Raw genomic sequence first — 26,376 nt, forward strand, 5'->3', positions numbered from 1 at the left:
GAATGATCTTTTTTCTAGGTTGTGAAATATTTTGGTTCATAACTTTCTTAATACACAACCAATTGAGCTGATTTTTAATACCAAGCTGCCTAAGTCAGAGTCAAACATTCACCATGAATCTTATTAATTTTGCTATGGTATTTTAGACGTGAGCGTGTTTTACACAAACATACGGACATATCTAACTGTAATGTTATGAAAAAAAAAAATATTATAAGTGTGTAGTTTGTGGGATCTAAGGTGAAGTGTTACCCAGGGAACAACAAACTTAAGGATTCCCAGAAATTATTGTAACTTAAATGAAAAAAAATTAATAAAAATCTACCAAATCCAAAAAGTATGTTCCTGGAAATTTCGAAAATTTAAAGAAGAATAGTTTCCATCTTATGTAAAAGAAATTAAACAAAAACTATATTTTTATTTAAAGGTTTTAATATTTATAATTATTTAAAATTCAAATTTTATTTTATCTCTGACATCTGTATTCCAAAAATATACCCTGACATTTAGTATTTCAAACTTATCACTGTCATATATATTACTGTAATGAAAAAAATACAATAGTACATGAAATTCCCATATCTAATAGGCAAGAAATTGACACAGTCGAATAAAGTCTTTTTACACACATGTTTGTGTTATTTCAATCTTCATTAAGAAATAATTTAAAACTCGTAGACTTTCCCCGATGTGGCACAATTTAATAACAACAAATATGTCAAGGTAGTTTAATAGTTCTACATTCTACTCACTCATGAACAGACACAAAGATCTGAGTACAAAAAAAAATATAAAATATTAACTTGAAGCATAAACACTGCAGAAGACGACGGCGATGATGAAGAAAAAATACCAGCTATTCAACATTCGAGACGGTACAACACAATACAAATACTAGGACTGTATGAGAAACAAACTAAGAAGTCTTAAGTTGAGGCAGGTTGTTTTTTGCTTAAGGGAGAGTATGTATGTATACTTATATGTAGATATTGTGAACGGAATGGGAAACAAACTGAATTATAAATAAAAAATCCAACTAAATTAGAATTTCCTTTTAAGACAGTTGTCGTTAATATCAACGACGACAAGATTTTCGTTGTATGGCAATAAGTATTAGCCCAACCGACCAAACAATTGAGGAGGGAAACGAGTGCAAGTGGAATTTTACATGCTCGTTCATGTACATTATGAAGATGTATGTAAAAATAACCTATAGGTTTTTAAACTTATTAAGGAGTATACAATAGGAAAAACTAGGAAAGTAATTCAGTCTGGCCAAAAATACATTTTTAGTATTTATTTTAGAATTTACATAAAAACTTTATTAAAACGCATTTAATTGGCTAAAAGTTCCTAAACATTCATATTCCTGTCCAAAAATCGATTTTTGTTTAAACATCTTTAAGAGTCTAACTCATATTTCTGAAAAAAAAATTTTAAGTATGAAAAAGTCAATAAATTTATTTTGTGTTTTTTAATAACTTATCTGTCATTTATTCTCACTTTTTTATTGAACATTATTGTGTAAAATAAAGTATAATCAGTAGTCAGTTTTTGGACCACATTTCCCCCGATTTAGGAATTTATGTATTTGAAAATAAAAAATGTCAAAAATTATTATGCCATTGATTCAAATTTTATATTTTTATTCGTGAAAAATCACCATATTATAATTTTTTTAGATTTTAAGGTAAATGACGTCCCAAAATTTTATAAAATTATTTAATTTTACTAAGGTTTTCAACAATATCGAATACTTATATAAAAAGATTTTATTTAGTCTTCAGAAGTTTCACACACCTTGACCCCTTTGAACAATTTTTACGTTTTTTCATATATTTTTTCATGCAAAATGTTAATAACAAATCAAATGTAAATTTTGAATTCAAACACATACTGACTTAACAGAAATTTTGGTTTCGGTTTCTGTATAAAAAAAACATAAACAATTTAAAACCGTCAATAAATTTATTAACAAGATTTCAAATGCCAGAGGTATCTCAATTGTGACCAAAAATCGATATTTAAAATGCATAACTCCAAAAAACTTAAAATCGTTAATAAGTTTGTTAAAACCCGTTTATTCGACAAAAGAACCTCTTTCTGTGATCACTCAAATTTCTAACCAATACATTTTTAGTATGAAATTTAAAAAAAATATAAAATGATCAATAATTTTGTTAAAATGCATTTAAACGGCAAAGGCGGAAAAAATATATTTAATCGAATGAAAAATATTTCTCAATTTAGAACAATAACACATTTTTGTATGGGCCCCCAAAGATTTGAGGCTCTGTGTCATTTTTGCAAAAAGGGATCATTTTCTCAGGCTCATATCTTGCAAACAGTTCGGAATTTTGATTTACTCTCTGAGGCAATGTAATAGCCCTTGTCATAAAGAAAATTGTAAACATATAAAATAAAAAAGAATCTCAAAATATTTTAAAAAATTCGATTTTTTTACCGTTCAAAATTCAAGGAAACAATTGACTACAAGATCGCAATAAACAACTTTCTAGAACATATGAACGTCATAGGAATGATTCTTAACACCGTTTAGGTAGGTCAAAATAAGTCAGTAAGAAAAAACTAAATGAATTAAGTATTTTGGGCCATAAACTATTAATTATTATAAATTAAAGCACACTTTTAAGCAGCTTTAACAAATTTATTTCGAATTTTTTTTAAGTTTTTTGCGATTTTGATCTTGAAGATGTTTACAATTTTTGTTGTTTATGACAAGGGCTACAACTCTGCCTCAGAGTGTAAATAAAAACAGCGAACTGTTTGCAAGATATGAGCCTGAGAAAATAATCACTTTTTTGCCAAAACTACACCGAGGCCCCAAATCTTTGGGAGCCATAAAAAAATGCACGACTTTGGGCAAAACTGGGAGACATGAGTCTTTTTTTGGTCTTTTATTACGTAGTGGTGTCCGTATATGGGTATATTTCCATGATACAAAAAATTACACACTGTGTAATAATTGAAGCATTTCATCCTCTTAACAAAATTGAATCAATTTCGCGCATATTTTCTCATTTTGTAGAGAAAAAAAATTTCAAACATTTTTGAGCAACATAAAAATATATGTATGAACATTAGGTCGTGTCGAATTGTATGGACGATAAAAAAGTAAAAAATCGTATAGCAAAAACGCAATCTGCGGAAAATTCTAAGAAAGTTTCCTCAAGAAACCATAGGTCTAAAATTAAATCCTATCTTGCCTAATGTACATACATATGTAAATGAAATTGAAATAATATTTCTCAAGCCTTCTAGATTTTATTTGAAAACTTAAAATATGAAAAATGTTATTAGTTGAAATCAATGAAATCAAATAATAATATTTCCCAATAAGCATTTTTACTGGAATTCAAGTTGAAAGCAAGTGTAATTCAAGCCTTGAATTATAGTCAAGCAATTGAATTACAGTTGTATTACACTTTATTTCAATAGCATTCTCCAGTAAAAAGGAAACATAAATTCAAACCATATGTTTTTTGTTTGAAAAATAAATAAATTTTCAATTATTTTTCATGTCTAAAGTATAATTACTAGGGTATTCATTCGTCTAATGATCGTTCGATTAATCGAATAACTTCTTACGAATAATTATTCGAACAATTTAAAAATGACCATTTTCGAATAACGAATAATTCGAACAATTTTATTTAGAATAATCGAATAAAACGAATAAATGTTCATATATATTTAAATTTATTAAATTGCTTAAAATTTTTCATAATTTTAAATTTAAATAAGTAATAATGACTCACAAAAATTTTATTGTTTCTGAAATTCGACAACTAACTAAAGACAAAGGGACTTTCGATCACTGTAGATGAGTGTTCCGATAGCTCCTTCTATAAATATATACATATATATTACTACAAGAAGTTACAATTCTAAAAACAAATCTTTCAAAATTGTTAACTTATTACTTGAACCAATGAAAATAAAAGGTACGAAATAAAATATTTGTAATTTAGCTGGCGAAATAGTAGAAGAATTGAAATTAATAATCAAAATTATAACTTAGATTAAAGAGGAGTTGAATGTGATTTTGAAACGGTCGTCGAAAGTGATATTGAGGATGACATTTATAATGATTTCATTGAAATAGATGAAAGCCATGATCTTAAAATATATGTATATAAGTGATGTTATTAACCGCGAACGTAAGTGTTGCAAAATATTTAATAAATCGAATGATAAACACAAATATTGCAAACTAACGTTTTGTTGCAAGAAAAACATGGAGTTCGTCTTACACATAATTTTGAACATCGTTGAACAGCTTTGTCTAATATGGTAATAAACTTTTTGCGTATTTATAAATGCGTCAATCATACACTCTCTGACTTCAAATTAGTGATGTTCACTAAAACTTTGGACAGATTTCCTTTATTGTGTAATTCCCCAAGACCACTTTATTAAGCAAAGATTCGGTAACGTTGACAGAGCTTGAGGGTATAATACAAATTGTTAATAATTTAGAAATAGTGAATAATTAATTTACTAAAGAATTAGTTACACAATTTAAAACCCGAATTAATGAACGACAAAAAAAAAGTTCTTAATACGTTTATATTGTATTTGAATTCAGGATCATGTCCAATTAGGTCAAATTTTTTAAAGCATAGCTCCAAAACGGAAACTAAAGGGTTTGCTAGTCAATTATTTTGTAGATTGTTCGGTAGTTAATCTGATCAGAATATTTCTGTTGAAAATTTAATGATGGACTCTGTTTTAGAATGTTTTTTATCATTATCAATACTTGAATTGATAACTTTTACGTTATTTTTTGTTTTTCTTTAACAATAAAATATTAAAAAACCGAGATCAAAACTTCATTCTTTACTTTATTAAAAAAATTTAAATTATTCGAATAATTCGATTAATTTTATACGTGTGATCGAATTATTCGAACAAGTTAATATCTCTTATTCGAATTATTCGTTTTATTCGAACAAGAGAAAAATCGAATAATTCGAATACCCTAATAATTACATTTGCATTCAAGTCAAATTCCAACAAAATGTTCAAGTGCTTGAATTTTTGGGGCTTTGGTGCTTACTGGGTTATGTTTAAACTTTTTTCTGTGTATAGAAACAATAACATAACTTACGTTAAAATGCATTGGGCGCATATCTTTTTAAATAAAAAACACAAAAATTCTTAAATCGTCAATTACTTGCTAAACTACAAAATTTCCTCAATCTGTATTCACTCCTATTTCTGACCAAGAATACATTTTCTTTAATTTAAGTATCTTTGAGTTAATTATAATACAATTCAAAGTTACTCCATGTTTGTACTCGTAATTAAGATTGTTTTTCATTGTGTAGAAATCATGATGTTAGAACATCAATTACAATCCTATTAAAAGTACTTTACGTCCTGTTGGTATTAGTTTTGTAGTATGTATGTGTATTATGGTGGCCCCACAAAAAATAATTGTGGATTTTCCTTACTAAAATGGATGTTTAATTCATTCTAAATGACAAATTTTATTATACAAAACTAAAGTATTTCAAATCTTTAATATCTTTGTAAATACTGTAATTTTAGGGAAAATAACCTTAATCTGTGATCACTCATATTTTATATCAAAAATGTTTAGTATATAAAACTTAAATATCTTAAAATAAGCTTAAAACTCAAAAAGCTTAAATAGTTAATAACTTTGTAAATACTGCGATTTTTAATATAAAAATCTCAAATAATTTGAATCGTAAATAACTTTGCAAATACTGCGATTTAGGAATAAATAAGGTCGCTCATATTTTATAGCAAAAATCTCAGATATCTTAAATGGTTAAAAACTTTGTAAACTGTGATTTTATAGAAAATAGGTACAATATGTGATCATTCATATTTTATACTAAAAGCAAACATATTAAAAAATTATCTCCTCAAACAAACGAAAGTTTCATTTTAGTTGGGAACATTGACCCCCTATTTTTCCTACATACAAACGAGGCCACCCTAATATACATATACATATATGTTTAATTGTAATACATATTCATTTATTTAAATGTAATATCGTATATACTTATTTACATATATGTTCGTATGTACAATATATAAATTATATTCATGAATGCCATAAAAATTACTGTAATTATAGGCTTGTACACAATTTTCATTTCTGTTACAAATTAATTACAAAAAAAAATAAGAACGAACAAAAAAACTCAAAACAATATACAAATTTATTTGCTAAAACTTACGTGCGGATTTGATTTTAAGTAACTCCAATTATCGCCGGTCGTATACCAACCGGAACATATGGGTAAAAATGATAGAAGAGCTGGCGCCAACCAAACAATAATCAACATAATAAATACACGCCTGTGTGTCATAATTAAGGGATAATCCAATGGCTGGACAATGGCATAATATCTGTAAATAATATGACACGAAAAACCAAACAAATAGAAACCAGATACATTTTGGCAATTGTGAATATTTTGACAATTAACCCTCAAAAGGCAAGAAAGGGAAAGAATCTAGTTGTACATGTTTTTCATAACCATTTAAACATTTTGACACGTTTTTTTTAACAATATTATGGTCACTGTAATTATATATATGTAGGAATGTAGGAATCATATATATGGTTGTAGTAATTATGTATATGTTTGTGCCAATCATGTTAATGATGAATCATAATATATTGTTCTCTGAGTATGATAAACCAAGAACAATACATTATGGTGAAGTATCATAAATTGTTGCCACAAACAACAATGTAAAATCATGCGAATGGTGACATGTTATGATTACCGTATTCATATACGTAATTACATTGTTAAAAAAAACTTGAACAAATTTTGAAATGGTTTGGTAAACATGAACAACTTTTATTTTACTCTGCGTGCTCTGGACATGTGTCAATATTGCAGGACCATTTGTATTTAACACATTGACTGCCAAGGCACTTTCAGCAAATAAGATGCTGGGGGCCACAGCATTTTCTTTGCGTAATCTTTCGAAAATATTTACTGCTTAGAAACAGATTTTTTTTTTATAAATAAGATGGTCTTACGAAATGGCGAAAAGGATTTTTTATGGGATACTGAGTTAGAAAAAATACTCAGTACAAGTTCAGAAAGTGATGAAGAATGTGAAGATTACAGTTTTGATGAGAAACTTCCAGTCAACATTGTCTGATATGGCTAGAGAGAATAAAAGTCGTGTCGGACACATATGTGTCCGACGTGGCAGTCAATGTGTTAATACTGAGTACTGAGTACCTAATGCAATTAAAAAATGTGACAAAATCTCGGTACAATTCAAACGAGTTGTGGATAAAAGTCAATTGGGGGACTTTTAAAAATTTCCAAAATATTTTACGAAATGTTCCGTCTGGAATACAATTTCCACTTAAATTGTTTTTTTTATTTTTTTTTTGAAAAATTTGTTTTGGTTATCTTATTTCATAGCCTTTATAGGGTTAATAGTTCATTTGTTTTCTATTTGAATACGTAGGTTTTATATTTACATACACACATGTGGGTGGATGTATTTTCATGCAAATAATTTACTCACCTATCCACTGAGATACAGCATAAATGCATAATACTGGCTGTTGAAAAATATACATCAAAACTATTCCACATATCACACATTATTGAACCAAACATCCATTTACCGGATATTTCAACGGAAGCATTAAAGGTCATGGCACACAAAGCCACCAACATATCCGCCACTGCCAGTGAGACCACGAAATAATTGGTGATTATGCTGCAAAAAAAAAAACAAACATAAATACAAAAGAAAACATTAATACGGAAAATTAAAAACAGAAAATATTGAAAATTGCATAAAATTCAAACATTGTGCCTAAAAGAATACTCAAAAATTAATGAAATTTAATGTATTAGAATAAATTAATGAGTTTTCATAATCTGCCTTAAAGATTATTGAAATTTTGTGTTAAGTATAATCCCAGTAAACATTATTTGACCATGTATCTGATGTTAGAATTCTCTTAAACTATGATTTGACTAAATTTTCCTCTGCCACTTGAGACAATAGTCAAAATTTTTTTTTATATTTTTTTAAAAATTTCGTAGAATGTAATATTGATTTGTTTATTTTATCAGCAACCATGCAAAAACCTATATTTCTTTTAAAATTCTCTGGCTGTACTTTAAAGGTGAATTTATTTTTTGTTTCATTTTACTTTCCCAGTTGGACTTCTGAAAACAAGTCAAAATGTGTTCTAAATATTGTAATCCAAAATTTGGTGTGTTATAAGAACCACCTCGGATTTATTAATGACAGTATTGCAATTAAACCATTTCCAATTGTATTTCAAAATCTTCTAATTGTATTTCAGAAATTTCTTATACTATTTCAGAAATTTCCGATTTTATTTCAGAAGTATCCATTTGTATTGGATGTATGACTTAAAAATGCAGGATTTACAATAGATAATAGGTTCAGAAGTGGCTATTTTGATACGGAAGACAAAGTTCGCCCAGGCCTGCCAAAAAAGTTTGAAGATCAAGAATTGCAGGCATTACTCAATGAAGATTATGGTTAAACTCAACAAGAGCTTGCAAAGTCATTGGGAAGTAGCTCCCAATGAAGCAGCATTTTCAAAGCATTTTACGAGGATTCATCCAAATGGGACATTTAGTATCATACGAGTTGTAACTGAGACACCATGAAATATGATTTTGCATGCACGAAATGATGCTTGAACGCTATAAAAGAAAATCATTTTGCACCGAAACATTAGTTTCGATGAAAAATAGATCCATTACAGTAACCCTAAGCGTAAGAGATCGTATGTAAAGCCCGACCAACCAGCCGAACCGACACCAAAGCCAGGTAATTTCCTGTATTTGGCGGCAGCAAGAGGGTCCTATCTATTATAAGCTGCTGAAATCTAGCCAGACCACCATAGGGAATCTATAGCGAATGCAACTGATTCATTTGAATTTGAATATGCGGAAAGAAATGAAAGCGTAATATTCCATCATGACAACGCTCTGCCACATATTGCAGTACCTGTTTACAGTCCAGGCCGTGCCCGTCCGAATACTATTTGTTTTGATCGCTTCAGAACACACTCTTTGCGATACGCTTCACTTTGGAATAGAGTATCCGAAATGGGCTTGATTTATTCTTGGCCTCAAAAGATGAGCAGTTCTTTTGGATCGGAGTTCATATGTTTCCAAAAGGATGGTAAAAACGTCATAGCTAAAAATGGCCAATACTTTGGGTATATTTATATTTTACAAATGTTTTCAAATAAAAGCTAAAAAAGCATTTTTAAATAACATATTTCCAAAACCTTTTCAGTGGAATGCAAAACCTTTTCAGTGGAATGTAAAGCTTGTCTAAAACTAGTTCCGAGGTTGACAATTTGAAACAAAAACCATAAAACTCTACTCTTCACCAAATTATATTTTAAAATACAAATTTCAAATATTTCTAAGTAAACAAAATTAAATTTTTTTTTTGGTCCGATTGTTTCGATAACAGCAACCGAGCCGGCAGAATTCCCGATATATTGAATCATGTATGTAAGTTATTTGGGGACTATATCGACTCCGCTATCTATAACGATCCAGAATATATTGTATACTTTGTAGGGTCGCAAATAAAAAATTTAGAAATTACAAACGGAATGACAAACTTATATATACCATTGCCACTCTAGGGTATAAAAATAAACCAGAACTTTAATAGTGGTCATCATTTTCGGACAATTTGCTAAAGTTTGTTTAGACTTCTATTAGAAATGTTGTAACAATATGGGAAGTTTTTTTTAGTCATCAGAACTCGTACAGAATTCTGTCCGACATATATGAAACTGACTGTTGTTACGAATTCTAACCGAATTCACTAAAAATTGTTTAATGAGATGTCAATCTGATGATTGTATTTGTGCCCTGACCTATAAAGTGAGAACATATTTTGTGCTTTAAATATTCATTTACACAGATTTCATTGAATTGTATTTCAAATAATTAAATGCTTTTCCATGAATTTTACTCCATATTTTCGTAATCATTTGCCAGTGGATGATGATGATGATGATAATGATGTTACCGATATTTGCTATTTAATTGCATGCACACATATACTCAAGCACTTTATTGTTCCGAGAACAAAAACTCTACGGGATATTTTCCATTTCAGGGTCATCATCTTCATAATAATTCTGTAATGTTTGTAATGTGAAAAATTGCACAAGGTACTGGCAATTGCTTGCTAAATAAATCGATAAATAAGCCAAATAAATCGTATGAGAAGGTATTTTTAGATGATTGAAAAGTTACATGGAGAGATTGTCACAGAATAACATGCTATTGTTATTAGTATTATTTTGTAAATTATGCCAGATATTGATATTAGAAAGCAAAACTAAATATAATCAAAGAGAGCAAAATGTATTAACTTGTAGCAAGGATAAGGCGTATACTTAATATATTTATTTATTTAAAATTTAATATCAAGTATACATACTGTGGGGTTTCATTAAAATCTAAAATACAATTATTGTATTTATGTATAATAGAGTGGCCCTTATATTGGAAGTTTTTCGATTTTCGGTGACCACGTTTAGAGATTGCACATTTTATTTAAAGTTAAGCAATATTTTCAGAAAAATTAAAAAAAAAATATAAATGTTGAAAAAGGTCCAATTAAAAATAGTTTTTAATACTTAATTTATCCATTGATTTTTGAATATGAAATATTCAATCGTTTTTATTTCATTATATATCCTTGATAGCAAAAAATAAAAAAAAATAACATACAATTAGTTATGCATGAACTTAAATCCCAAATGTTACATTCTCAAAATTTTAAGAAATTAAAAAAAATTGTTTTTGATTCTACGAAATACTAAATGAGAGTTAAACATTAAAATGTTAGAAGTTGATATTGGCGGATTTACGAGAAGTTTTTTTTTTTTGGTCATATATTTTTTAAAATTATTTATTTAAAAAAAATTTCGTAGACTATTTTATAATATTTAATATCAGACTCTTTCTTTGGGGACACTAAATGAATTTTAAATGAAAAATTTTAAAACATTTATGACCAAAAACTAAATTTCCTCGAAATTCACCAATTTCAAAATGCCCACTCAATCCTCATTTAGCATTTATTAAAAACGAGAAACATTTTTTGAAATATCGTTTAAATAAAATTTGAAAATTTAAAATTTGGGATATGAAAAATCAAGCTCGAAAAAACGAAAATATATTCAGTGCATAACTACACACATTACAGGAGAAATTTCGAAACTTCAATTAAAATGTGCAACTTCTAAACGCAAACATTTTATGGATTTGGTAATTAGATGTCCAATATAAGGGCCATCATAATGAATAATTTTCCACATTTAATTAAATATTTAAAATGCTTTAATCAGTTAAAAAATTAATTCCAAATTATTTTATTATTGAACTTTCATTATTTTATTCATAAACTTTAAATATTTCATTAATTATTGTACAAAAAAACTAAATGTTCTTTTCAAAAACAAAAGTATTATTTATTTATTGTACATTGGTTTGACATTGTAGGTCATTGTTAAGATTTCGTGTGTGATTTGTTTAAACAATTTAAATTTTTCAAAAACGATATATTGCGTGTCGAATGCAAGTTTCTAAATAAATTTCACTTTATAATTGAGTTCGTTGGTGAATTAGTTCACTAACGAATTTATAAAACAATTACATTTAACCTATTATTTAGTTTCAGATCGTTTTATTTTATTGAGTGGTAAGTAAAATAAAGATATACATAGAAAGACACTCTTATTTGATATTGTAATGTTGTTTAAAGTTTTTAATTTTTGTTATTTACTAATAAAACTTTTTTATAGCCTTCACCATGAGTGGAAAGGGTATATATAAGTTTGTCATTCCATTTGTAATTTCTACATTTTTTATTTGCAACCCCACAAAGTATAAATATTCTGGATCGTTATAGATAGCGAAGTCGATATAGCCATGTCCGTTTGTCCGTCTGTATGTTGAAATCAACTTTCCGTAGCACCCAAATAACTTACATACATGATTCATACATCAGTATATCGGGAATTCTTCCGGCTCGGTTCGACAAAATCGACAAAATAGGTCCACAAATGGCTGAGATATAAGGAAAAAACCAGAACATCCTTGATTTTTGACCTATATATATTATTAATGCCCGTAATTTCAACAAATAGATATCTGTCGGTGCTTAGATAATTATGGAGTAAAAACATTTGGTAATTTTTATCCGTAGATATTGATTTGAAATTAATGTCAAGTTGCCTTTAAGGTAACTTTATCAGCTGGGTATATTATACCGTAGATATCTATTTGCTGAAGTTACGGGCATAAGTCATGAATATCACAGACCGAAAATAACGGGTTCACTTTCATTTCAATGGTAAATTCTCATTCGCAGCCATTTAAAAATAATTTTTTGTGATATATCACTGAGAGAGTGATTTATTCGAGAACATTTTAGGTTTGGGGTTGAGAGAAACAGAAAAGAAAAAAACACAAATAATCTGGATGAGGGATTTATAAATTATTTTTTTCGTCAGCTTGTGACTTTTATTTTCGAACATGGAAAATAAATCGCAAAAATGCATTTGATGGAAATCAACGCTTAAAAATATATAAAATTTATCAAAAGATTAATAACAATTGAAAAAAATTCTCATTTCTGTTAATCAGACTTCATTACTTCATACTTATCATATTATTTCTATAATTTGTTAAAAATTACTAATAATATGTTATTGTATGTAAATAAAAGAGAAAGTAACAGTTATTAAGAGCAAGAAGAAATGAATTGTTTATCTCACACCAAACCATTAAAAAACAACAAAAACGAATAAAGGTCATACCAAACCATTTAAATAAAAATCATTTTATAACTGTTATTTTCAGTGATTTATTTTTATCACAAAAATATAAATCACAATTTGGATTTTTTGGTATATGGACGAGATGTTTTCGATCTCTGATTAATATAGGCAATATGGATATCCAATGATAGATATTTCAAAGTCCATTGAAACGATGTATATAAGGCTATAGTAAGTTGGACCTACAAGGGGTCAAAATCGGGAAAAATATTTTTTTACCCGCATTTTTTTTCACCAAAAATTGTTTTTTTCAATAAATTAAAAAAAAAAATTTGGAAAAAACTTTTTAAAATAAATTAAAAAAACAATTTTGAAATAAAAAATAAAAATTTAAAAAAAAATTAGATTTTGTTTACAAAATTTTTTCGTTTTTTAAAAATTTTATTTTAAAGTATAATTTGGTGAAGGGTATATAAGATTCGGCACAGCCGAATATAGCTTTCTTACTTGTTTTTTATTTGAAGTTAACCTATTTCCTTTTATTCTAAATATATAAAATATCACCACAAAATTTCCTACATTCTTTTCATAAGCTAAAATCTGTCATTATTACTAAATTATGTAAATTTGAAATGATTAAATTATATAAATTAATAATAATTTATTTAAACTGCTTCATATTTTTATAACAAAAACACACCTACTAACACTCCTATAAAAGCATGACCATTAAAATCAGCGTAAAAAATTAAACAAACTTGGCACAACTTAAGGTACAAAGAAAATTTCAAAAATTCTCAAACTCATAAAATAAAAATATCATTTGAAAAATTATGAAAAATAAAACATAAAAAAATAACTAAATGCCACATAAAAATATAATAATAAAATCATCAGAATTGTACATTATCATAAAATGTACATAAATCAAAATTAACCGCAATATTATATTAATGCTAATAAAAACAAGTAAGAGTGTTATAATCGGCTATGGCGAATATTGTATACCCAACATTAATATGTTACAATAAAATATGTATGTATATTTATGATATAGGGGTTATATGAGGGCTAGGGTCTATTATAAACTGAACCTCACAAAAATTGGTAGAAAGATTTAGGTTCATATAAAACTTGTCTATGTTCAATTTTATCACGATATTAATAATTAAAAGTCAGTTATGAATGTTCAAATGTTGCCCATTTTCGCCATACCTTCAGATATTTAGAATTAATTTGTGCAAAATTGTATCAGAATTGCCACCTAATCAATATATTTATAACTGCTCAAACAGAATTTCGAGGGGAAATTTGTATGGTATTGATATTGCTCATTTTCAATACCAAACAATAGACATACAGAAGGACGGACTTAGCTTAGTATCTTTTGAGGACCCAGAATATATATGGGTCCTCAAAAAAAATGTTTTTGTGTTACCAACGGAATGAGAAAATCAATATACCTTCATCTTTTTTTGATGTTGGTTATAAAAACAAAAACTGAAGAAGAAGCAACAAATTTAAACCAAAACAAAAAGTAAAGAAAATAACAAAAATTCCATCAAGTCTATTAAAACCACATTCATTATGATATAAACGTACGTACCGCGTTGTAATGCTGCCACCATGAACCCGCAGAGAGAAGAAAACAAGGCAAATTTTAATAGACTGTAGAAAACTTCTAAAGACAAGACACACGCATATACCTATACCTATTACACTAAAGGAGAAACCTCTAAGCAACCACTAATTTCTACGTGAGTAACACAACTACTTACTCCTACACAAACACTTCCCGGCAGTTTTGGATGACTACTCCCAAACTAGTGATTTTATCTATTATTAATATGAACATATCTTGGTTCAAGTTAAATGACCCCACATAGATTAAAAAGATACTGTCTGATAGCTGGTCTAAATTAGTCAACGCATGGGATTCATATATCGGTTATATAGAGTCAATTACCTTACTAGCTACTTAACTGGTAACTTGATTAGCTACATAACTAGTTACTTTAATATGTACGCTAGGGTGGTCTTTATTTGGCGGTTATTAGAAACCACAAAAAAATTTCATGTAAAAATCATTTGGAATAGTTTTGGAATTTAATTTAAAATATTTACAGTCTCATTTATATGTATTCGAAACAAATTTGTTCTGTATTTTTTGACTTTGGTTTAACGATTTCTAATTAAAAAAGTATCTTATTTTAACCCATTTTAGGGCAGAGGTCTTTGAACAGTTTCGACACCAGATAAAAAGGGTTAACAATATCATAGAAATTACGAACACGTAAATTAGAAATCCATAGAAACCATTTGAAATGAAATATTAGAAAATAGGATACGAATGAATTTTTAAGCTTAAGCAATACAGCTGTCATTATTTTTATACACCAATGGCATCTTCTGACGATTTCCAGCATGTTCTAGCAGAGACACTTCTAAAATGATTATGCTGCTCAATAATGTTGAAAACAATGTGCAATATATTACCATTGTAACTAGGGTTTCGGGTCCGGGAATTCCCGCCCGGGAAATTTAAAATTAATTAAAAATACTTTAATACATTTAAATATAACATCTATATTTGATGAATTGTTTGTTCCAAATATTAGTGGAGGTTTTAAACCCCATTAAGGATACAGTAGAAGCATTAAGCCGACATTTTGCTATGACGAACACTCTTTATGAATAGCTGTTATCTAAAAATTCTACGATTTCTCAAAAAATTGTTCTTGCTATAAAATGTAAAGTTAATAAACAATATAACAACAGACTTATGTAAATTTCCTAATAACTTCACAACATACATAATAAGCTGAATTATAATACAAAAATACAATGTTCATACATACGCCTATTTGACCGCAATGTTCCCTCATCAGTTCGAAGCGATGATGATGATGATGTTTCCGAAATACAAATGGAGCAAAATATTAAAAACGAATTAGATTATTCAATCAATATCGAAAAAGAAAATCCTAAACATTTAAAATCAAATGCTGAAAGTCGTTTTAAGCTGGAATTAGCTTTATTTGAAGCAAGTAGCAAAAAATTTAGATTGTCTTTATAATGCTTTATTAACGATAAAGTCACCACCTGTTTAATACGAATGAGTTTTCTCGGTGTCTGGAAACATTGCCACTAAACTAAGAAATTGTCAAATGACTTACTGAATGCATTTTGAAAACTAAATTTTTTAAAAAAATAGTTCTTGACGAACATATAACATTATTTATATGACATTTTGTGATACTTAATTGCTCTTTTGCTCTATTACCAGGACAAGAGCAGGACATGAATATCGCTAATATTTAATTTTATAGTAACAAATGATCTCTGAATATTTTATTAAACATTTTTTTTTTGGGTTTATGTTAGTAGAATTGAATTGTAATGTATTGTTTTTAATTTTCTTTTAATAAAATTAAACAATTTGTAAAATAATATTCTTTTTTATTTATTTTTTAGTTGAAAAGAAGTTCCCGGGAAATAAAATTATCCGGGAAACCCCAAACCCTAATTGTAACGTAAAAAAATCTTATTCATAAGAATGTATTGGTATTAATTTAGTAATTATATCGTCCATATGTGTTTACTACTTTCTAAAGTACAGTACAAAGTAAAAGTTTAAAGTGAATTCTTGATTACTTAGAGACACTAAAGTGACAATTGTCTTCACGTTAGATTACCTGGGATGTATAAAGTAAGTACACATGTCAAATGACCCAATAAAATATAAATTGGATTTATCCAACAGATCACATATTATTGAAAATTACTGTCTATAAGGGCTACATTGGCTACTTGTAAAGCTGCTGGGTTTTTTTTGCAAAATCTAAAAGGACGAAAGTTGGGCAAAAAAGATATAAACATTTTGTTTTTGCTAATGACCTAAACAAGTAATTAAAGATTTTTGGCTTTTAAACCTTTTTCTGTGTAACAAGCAAATGTTTTACAACCACAGGCCCACATCAGAAGCTAGCAGACGGACTGACAGACATAAACAAGCGTATACATACAAAATTTCTTATATAAGGCAAACTGTTCTACAATATGTAATTATTAATCTTTATACAGTGTTGAGAAAAATGTGTAACAGGTGTTTGAGATTTTTAAAGCTTTTAAGGTAAACTGAAAAAAATAAAATGTAATCCAGGTAAGACACAATTTTACTTTTCACAAAAATGTACAAATGATACATTTTATTTAGCCAATTATTTGTGATAGGATTTTAAAGTAAATAGAACTTAAGTTTTATGACATTTTTGATGACAAATAAGGGATAATAAATAATTGTCAAGGTTATTGGCAGAAAATAATGTAAACAAATATTGTATATTCCAAATTGTGTCTAAGTTTTTGAACATTGTCCACTTAAACTTCGGCATCAAAAGTAATGATAGATGCGTAATTTTTTAAAATTTTTAGATTTTTTTTTGAAACATTTGTACAATATAAATTGTAAATAATCGCTTGTAAATAATCAGTTGCGTTCGGTACAGGTTTCTGTGATGGTCTGGTCATATTTCAGCAGCTCATAATAAATAGGAATGAAGTTTTGACTTCGGTTTTTAAATATTTTATTGTAAAAGAAAAACTAAAAATAACGTTAAATTTAACAATTCAAGTAATGATCATGTTAAAAAACATTCGAAAAAAAAGTCCATCATTAAATTTTCAACAGAAATATTCTGATCAGATTAACTCCAGAACAATCTACAAAACAATTGACTAGCAAACCCTTTAGTTTCCGTTTTGGAGCTATGCTTTAAAACATTTGAACTAGTTGGACATGATCCTGAATTCAAATACAATATAAACGTATTAAGAACTTTTTTACGTAGTTCATTAATTCGTGCTTTAAAATGAGTAACTAATTATTTAGTAAATGAATTATTCACTTTTTCTAAATTACTTATAATAAATTGAATCTTTGCTTAATGAAGTGGTCTTGGGGAATTACACAATAAAGGGAATCTGTCCAAAGTTTGATATCATTGTCAGTGAACGTGGCTAATTTGAAGTCAGGCAGTGCATGATTGACGCTTTAAAAATACGCAAAAGTTTATTACCATGTTAGACAAACATGTTCAAAATCATGCATAAGACGAACTCCATGCTTTTCTTGCAATAAAGCGTTAGTTTGCAATATTTTTGTTTATCATTTGATTTATTAAATATTTTGCAACACTTACGTAAGCGGTTATTAAAATCACTTATATACATATATTTTAAGATCATGGTCTTCATCTATTTCAATGTAATCATTATAAATTTCATCCTCAATATCATTTTCTATGACCGTTTCAAAATCACATTCTCCGTCACATTCAACTCTACTTTAATCTAAGTTAAAATTTTGATTATTAAGTGCGATTCTTCTAATATTTCGCCAGCTAAATAACAAATATCTTATTCCGTACCTTTTATTTTCATTGGTTCAAGTCCTAAGTTAAAAATTTCGAAAGATTTGTTTTTAGAATTGTAACTTTTTGCAGTAATATTTATATATTTATAGAAGGAGCTATTGGAACACTCATCTACAGTGATCGAAAGTCCCTTTGTCTTTAGCTATTTGTCGAATTTTAGAAACAATACTATTTTTGTGAGTCATTATTACTTATGGGTCGATTGTGGATGGCAACCGAACTTCAGTTGCGTTTTTCAGTTGCCTAAATGGTATTACAGATGGCAACTGGCAGCTATCATTTCTGTTGCTAAATTGGCAACCAGAAATTTCTGGTTGTCCTCTGGCAACGCAACTGAAGTTCGGTTGCCATCCATAATCGACCCATTATTTAAATTTGAAATTATGAAACATTTTAAGCAATTTAATAAATTTAAATATATATGAACATTTATTCGTTTTATTCGATTATTCTACATAAAATTGTTCGAATTATTCGTTATTCGAAAATGGCCATTTTTAAATTGTTCGAATAATTATTCGTAAGAACTCATTCGATTAATCGAACGATCATTAGTCGAATGAATACCCTAGTAGCTACCAATGATGAGTTTGAGAACAATCTTCTTGGAGTAATAATTCCTATTTTTGGTCTGCAGTATTTTCAGGCTGGCCTGGGCGATCTTTGTATTCCGTGTCAAAATCACCACTTCTTAACCTCACAAACCATCTCTCGCACGTACTTGATGAGCAATCGGTACTTTTTCCACATTATTTAAGTAAAGCTAAATTCGACATTTCGAAGCAGTAAAAAACTTTATTGTTTACACTAAAATGTTCAGTATTTAAATGGGCATAAATAACATATATGTACCCTACAAAATTACATATAAATTATTATAAACAAAAATCGGGTTCAAAAGATACGCCATCTATTGTAAATCCCCAATTTTTTAGTAATACACCCAATACAATTAGAAAATTCTGAAACATAAGGGGGAATTGCTACAATTAGTAACTTCCGAGATGTGATTAGAAATAACAATTTTCTTCAAAAAAGAAATAAATTAATTTTCTAGAAATATGACTTTTTTATCTTTTGGCCATCAATTTTAAATTTGGTATACACAGTATCTAAAACTGTTGTCAGTTTGGCAATCCCAGCTTTGCGATTTTAGAAAATTTCGATATAAAAAGGAGTTAAATTTGTGAATGCTTGAGGTAAACCCAGTTTATTAATGTTTGTCGTCTTTAAAATTCGCTCTCTGAAGATACTTTTCAGAAAACACAAATCATTATATTGGTATTATTTTATTTTTTTTTTCAATAATTTATTTTCGCAAATGATTTTCGGAAGAGAGCCTTATATGAGAGCTACGACCAATTATGGACCGATTGCCATGAAATTAGGTTATGTGTTTTATGGGTATGTCTACTCATGAATATATCTGATATATTAATACCCTATTGGATCATGGCGGGTTCGGACAACATATTTCAACAAATAAACGGAATGACATATTCTACACTTGCCACTCGTTGTTAATTGCCATTACAATTTTGTTCCTAACTGCTTGTCTATTTATATATATTAAATAGCCCATTTTTAATATTTATGTATACATATATGTATAAATAATAAACAAGGCAGCAGTAAGTAAAAATTCTTGTTTCTACTAATAAACGTTAATGACATTAAAATAATTGTTGTATAAAAACTTTTTCCATTTAAATGCATAGATGTGTGTAAGCGTAACATTCTATAAATATACATGTCTACGGCTACCCTGCAGTACAAAAGAGTGATATAAATCATATCAAATTAATGTGTTTTATAATGAAACCAGCAGAAACTTTAACTGATACTTAAGTAATGGGTAAAAACGAAAAATTCTGGCACTTCACTTCTCACAGAACAGAATTTTAATTCATTATTTTAACACTTTCCACAACCGGAGGCATGTGCTTACCACAACCGCTGTTAAATAAGTCACATCACTTAAACTAGTTACAAGTAATGACTTTAATAACTCTATCAAAAGTCGTTATCGGAATATGCTTATGCAAATGACTAGAAAATCAGCTCATAGATTAATGATAATAAACAAGTTATTATACGACTACTTCTAAGTAATGCAGACGGTGTGCTGTAGTCATTATAAAGTAGGTAAATGAGTAATTGAAAGTTTTTGCTGGTTATGAGTTGGAATCCTATGGCTGCTATTCTTTTTTAAAAATACTATTTTGTATGAATTATCTAAGCGGCACTAGTGAAACAACTAACGAATGGTAGTATAGAAGCTGATCATTGATCTTTTAGAATTGAAATATTTACATAGATCAACAAATACTTGTAATTTTAACAGGTCATGACATTGTTAATTATGATTTTAGTTCCATGTACTGAAGGGCCTCTACCTCATTTGATGTTTAGGGAAAACTATGCGTGAGTATGTTAAATGAAATAAAATTATATTTAAAAATGTATAGCGAAACTTTATATACTAACAGAAATGTATTTAAGTATACATATAAGAGTTGATATTACTATCACAATTACTAGACTATTTAAAAGTTTTAATATGAAACAATGAAATATCAAAAACTGATTTAAGAGATTCTTCAAAAACTTTAGGGTTACACCCTCAACTTTATTGTTAGATGTAATAAATTTTGTATCACATACAACATGTTAGACTGTGTATTATATTCAAATGACACTCACGCAATGTTCAAAGAAATGAATATGGAAAAGAATGTGACATATTTAATAAAACAATATATCTCCTCCAGGTATTTAGATGGCATTACTTTGCTTCTTTTGTTTCTTTTTTTTATTATTTATAAATAAGCAAAAAATGTAAAAGAAAGTGTCAGTTTAGAATTTAATATTTCATATATGATAAGCTTAGAGTGTAAAAGAACTAAATTGATTTTTAAAGAAAATTAAATTTTAATATGTATGTGTAAAAATTTGTAAAAATAAGTTTAGCGCCTTGCTAACTATACATCTAAGCTAACTATACATCTACTTAAAGACTAGCAAATGAACATAAAATGTTAAAAAGATTTGGTAACAACTTAAAGAAATCCATATTTAGTAGTCATCATATAGATAATTTAAAGACAGAAAGTCACAAACAGTTTTTATTTGTTATAAAATAATTCCTAATGTGAATGCCTGTCTTATTATTTCTTTAACTTCATTTATCAGTAATATAATTTGATATTTTAGGTATCAGTTAAAAAGAAAAAAAATGTTGTTAGTTTTGTAAAATAATATTGACTAAACATTTTGCCAACACAATGATACATTTTTATATAAAAAGTCGTGGGATGTGGGATGTAAGTTTGTACAATTTATATAAATTGTTTGCCATAAAAAGTTAAACACAAATGTATTTTGGCACGTTATATTACAGGTATATGTAAACTAATATTAAGAAGTTTATATATCAAACAGAAGAATAGGCAAAAACGATTGTCAAATACCCTAAATATTATTACCGTCGAGTTCATACTAAGAGTAACATTTCAAAGTTAATTCAAAAATAAACGTTATTTTCCCTAATTAATATTGAATAATATACATTAGGATGGCTCTCAATTTGCATTTTTTTTTGATGCTGCCAATGTCTGAAAATTGTTCTCCGTCATCTAGAACCCAAGAGCTACAAATTTAAGCAAAATTGGATAATATGTAAAGGTTGCACATTTTGTTTAAAGTTTTTAATTTTGAAAAAAAAAAATAATTAAAAATTGATTTTGTATTTCAAATTCAAATTCCCATTCATGAGATTATAGCAATCATATATATGATTTTGGTAAATAAACTATATGTTTATGGCAATCATGTTCATGATGAATCATTATATCATAATATGTTGTTCTCAATATGGTGAAGTATGGTAAACATGGTGAATTTTAAAAACTGAGTGTTTTTCATATAAATTTGTTCGACTCCTTTTTGTTTCGATGCATCGTGGAACAGCAGTAAATAAATATATTTAAAATGTTGCAAACACCTTAACAAAACTTAATTTACACCTAATGTATTACATATTTCGAGTAGTCTTTAAAACAAGCCATAAAATTTGTTTCAGCAAATATGTATCTTTGTCTGTGAGTGAGTGGGTGTCTGAAACAAAAACCATTTGTAAAATGTTCACACTATTTTACTTTATCAAGATACAAATCGCACCAACAAAAGAATAAAGACCAACTCGACTGTCATCCACCAACAACAAGAAAAAGCTAAAGTGAGTAAATAAAATATTTTGGCCAGGCTCAAATAAATATAAATTTTACTTTTATACAATTTAAAGGAAATGAGCACAAATTTAGATTTGAAATGTTTTGAGTTTTTTTTTGCTGTTAGTCTTTTTGGTAAAGCCTTCATAAAAAGGAAATTTTAAAGGTTTAAGGAAATTGTATATAAATGGAAAAAGTACATAATTTGTTTTTGTTTCTTAAACACAAAATAATTAATGGTATTTTCTATTTTTTTATACAAATGAACATTCAAAGAAATATTTATCGTTTGCATGTTCAAATGTTCAGTTATTTATAGTTTAACTGAAAATTATTAATTGTATCTAATTTTCCTAACGATAAAGTTATGCAGACACAAAACACCTTCCCCAGGAAACGAATGTATAACACACAAAATTCATATAAATCTATTATTTGAAGTTTCGATTGTCATCTGTAGTTCAATGACCAACCAATCCATATAAATTGTTGAAATTTAATATTGTTTTATCATTTTTTATTTCGTCTGCCTGTAATACTGTTGACGTACAAAAAGATTTATTGTGTCACTGAAATTTATTACCATGTCATGATGTGACATTATTTTAATGCAGCCACAGAGTGTTTCAGTAAGTAGTGTGTGTGTGAAGAAATATACGATATTTATGTTAGGGTGCGAGAAGGTATTTGAAAAATGTATGTCTTTAAAATTCTTAAAAAATATCTGAGAAATGTTATATTATGTGTATGACTGAAACATGAGCGATTTTTTTTACATTTTTAGCTTCTATTTTGAAACATTTGTACAGTATAAATTAATTCCAAGTATCGGCCACTGTTAGCTATGACCTTTTCACATCTTTCTGGCAACATATGGATTCCGAGTCAATGGAGCTGGTAATTTTTTGGATACTCTGTTCCAAAGTGAAGTGTATACCAGAGAGAGCGTTCTGTATCGATAGAAACAAATTGTAGTCGGACGGGGCACGGCCTGGACTATAAAACGGGTGAGGCAAAACTTCCAAACCACTTTATTCTAAACACTTTTAACAGTTATTGCGAAATGTGGCCGAGAGTTGTCATGATGGAATATCACGCGTTTTTCGGCGTTTCGAACTAATCACTTGCATTTGTTACAGGTTCCATGTGATTATCTGGTCAGATTTCAGCAGCTCATAATAGATATGACCCTTTTGCTCACACCAAATATAAAGCATTACCTCAGCGCCATGGATATTTAGTTTTAGTGTAGATTCGGCTGGTTGGTCTGGCTACCGCAATGGATCGGGTTATCGCAATGGATCAATTTTTTATCTCAAGTAATGATTCAGTGCAAAAATTATGTTGATTTATAGCTTTCAAGAAGCATTTCAGACATACAAAATCTTTCAATTTCTCTCGGCTTAATTTTGTATGATACCCAATTTCCCTGTTTTGGATGAATCCATCTGCTCTATTTTTTTAAATTGCTGCTTGAGTAGCTCCCAATGATTTTGCAAGCTCTTGTTGAGTTTTGTAATAATATTCATGGAGTAATGCAAACAATGCTTGGTCTTCAAATTGTTTTGACTGACCTGGGTGATCCTGTATTTATGTTCAAAATACTTAACACTGCGTATATCCTTGAACTTTCCACAGAATTTTTACTTAAGTTTAGTATTTAAAAGAAAACTCCAGATTCAACACGTTTTCTACTTAAAGTTGCATTTTCATGAGAATAGTTTATTTGGTTTGAGCAACTGGAGTTAACTGGGTTTATTGTTTTCACACATGATACCCATTAAATTACACATGTCACATTATTTACCCATAAAAATTACATTCTTACATACACCAAGGCATACCATACAATTCGAATGAATGTTTTTATAGGTATATTAGGATGGTGCTTATTTTGCACTTTTTCTATTTTCGATGATCCCAAGTTCTAAGTTGTCATTTAAAAATCAAATACTGAAAATTTTACCAAAATCATATAATGTTTAGAAGTTGCACATTTTATTTGATGGTTTCAGTTTTGGTTCAAAAATTTATATTTCGAAAAAAAATATATATTTGGAAGACAAAGATCGCCCAGGCCAGCCAAAAAATTTTGAAGACCAAGAATTGGAGGCAGTACTCCATGAAGATTGTCGTCAAACTCAACAAGAGCTTGCAAAATTATTGGGAGCTACTCAATCAGCCATTTCAATAAACTGTTTTGAAATAAATGGTTGGGAAGTTTTGCCTTACCAGCCTTATAGTCCAGACCATTCTCCGTCCGAATACTATATGTTTGGATCGATGTAGATTGTTCGCTCTGGGATACACTTCACTTCAGAACAGAGTATCCGAAATTGACTTGAAACGCTCTTGGCCTCAAAAGATTAGCAGTTCCTTTGGCACAGAATCCATATGTCGCAAAATGTTTAAAACACGTTGTATTTTTAAGTCATACACCCAATATGTAAAATGATAAGAGAGCTATTCGCAATTATAGTTCTCAAAATATTTATAAATTACTATTTACTTTGTATGAGAGTTGACTCAGTCCCTGTTCCGATCCTTTCCATTTTTGGTTAGACTTCATGGCATATAAATTTTGAAGCCATTCAGAATTATAGTACTCTAGTATTCGAAAATAACAATTTATGTATGTACCTGACAGCTGATGTTAACTCTAACATCGCTTATAATAAACTCATTGACACTGATTTATACACACGCCATCTTTCGTGAAACTTCTGCAATGATCTTAACGGACAACTGCTATATTCGAATTCTAGAGCTTTCGAAGTTAATGTTCGCAGCTTAAACATTCAGTGTTGCCATACTTTCAAACAATGCTAACAACCGCATGCTATCAACATTGTTGATAAATAGAAGCTTCTACTGATGGAAATGTTTATAAACAAGATGAATGTTGCTCAAATCGTTAGTGCAAATTCGTAACAATATAAAAGTTTTATAAAACTAAATTTCCATTTAAAGTTTGTTTATAAACCTTTGATAAATTTAAAAATTGATTATGAATAAGACCTTTGCTATTTAAAATGTTTTTGAAAATAATTTTACTTTGACTCAAGGCCCTAATTTTGTAAATCACATCACCAAAGTGATATTTATCTGGAAAGTAAAAACAAAATTTCAAAAATTTTAGAAATTTTTTTTTGTTTTATATACAAAATTTTCCAATTATGAAAAGCAAATCAACGATTGAATTTTGGTGCGTTTGTTCTGTTAAGAATTTGTATATAAAACAAAAACAAATTTTTGAAATTTAGTTTTTGCTTTCCATATAAATATCTCTTTGTGACGGGTTTTAAAAAATTAGGGCCCAAGTATTTAAAATGTACAACCTCTAAACGTTATCAAACTTTGCTAAAATGTTCAGCATTTAGTTTTCAGATTTCGGAGAACGATATTACACCTTACATCCAAAAAGTGCCAAATAAGGGCCTCTCTAATACGTACGTATGTATGTATATACACTTGGGTATTCATTCAACTAATGATCGTTCGATTAATCGAATAATTTCTTACGAATAATTATTCGAAAAATTAAAAATGGCTATTTTCAAATAACGAATAATTCGAACAATTTTATGTAGAATAATCGAATAAAACGAATAAATGTTCATATATATTTAAACTTATTAAATTTCTTAAAATTGTTCATAATTTCAAATTTAAATAATTAAAGTAATAATGACTCACAAAAATTGTATTGTTTCTAAAATTCCACAAATAACTAAAGTCAAATGGACTTTCGATCACTGTAGATGAGTGTTCCAAAAGATCCTTCTATAAATATATAAATATTACTGCAAGAAGTTACAATTCTAAAAACAAATCTTTCGAAATTTTTAACTTAGGACTTGAACCAATG

At 28.3% G+C, this 26,376-nt stretch overlaps 1 protein-coding gene across 1 annotated transcript in view; it reads right to left on the bottom strand.

The window, feature by feature from the left end:
• Octbeta1R (Octopamine beta1 receptor) overlaps nt 1-26,376 on the bottom strand; it is a 138,530-nt gene that overhangs the window by 32,418 nt on the left and 79,736 nt on the right. The window contains exons 6-7 of the mRNA XM_065503266.1: nt 7,561-7,758; nt 6,240-6,411 (exon numbers count right to left, since the gene is read on the bottom strand). Coding sequence (XP_065359338.1) covers nt 6,240-6,411; nt 7,561-7,758 — 370 coding nt within the window. The remainder of the gene's footprint in view (nt 1-6,239; nt 6,412-7,560; nt 7,759-26,376) is intronic.

Source organism: Calliphora vicina, chromosome 1 (genome assembly GCF_958450345.1).
Source record: "Calliphora vicina chromosome 1, idCalVici1.1, whole genome shotgun sequence".
Lineage (NCBI taxonomy): Eukaryota > Metazoa > Arthropoda > Insecta > Diptera > Calliphoridae > Calliphora > Calliphora vicina.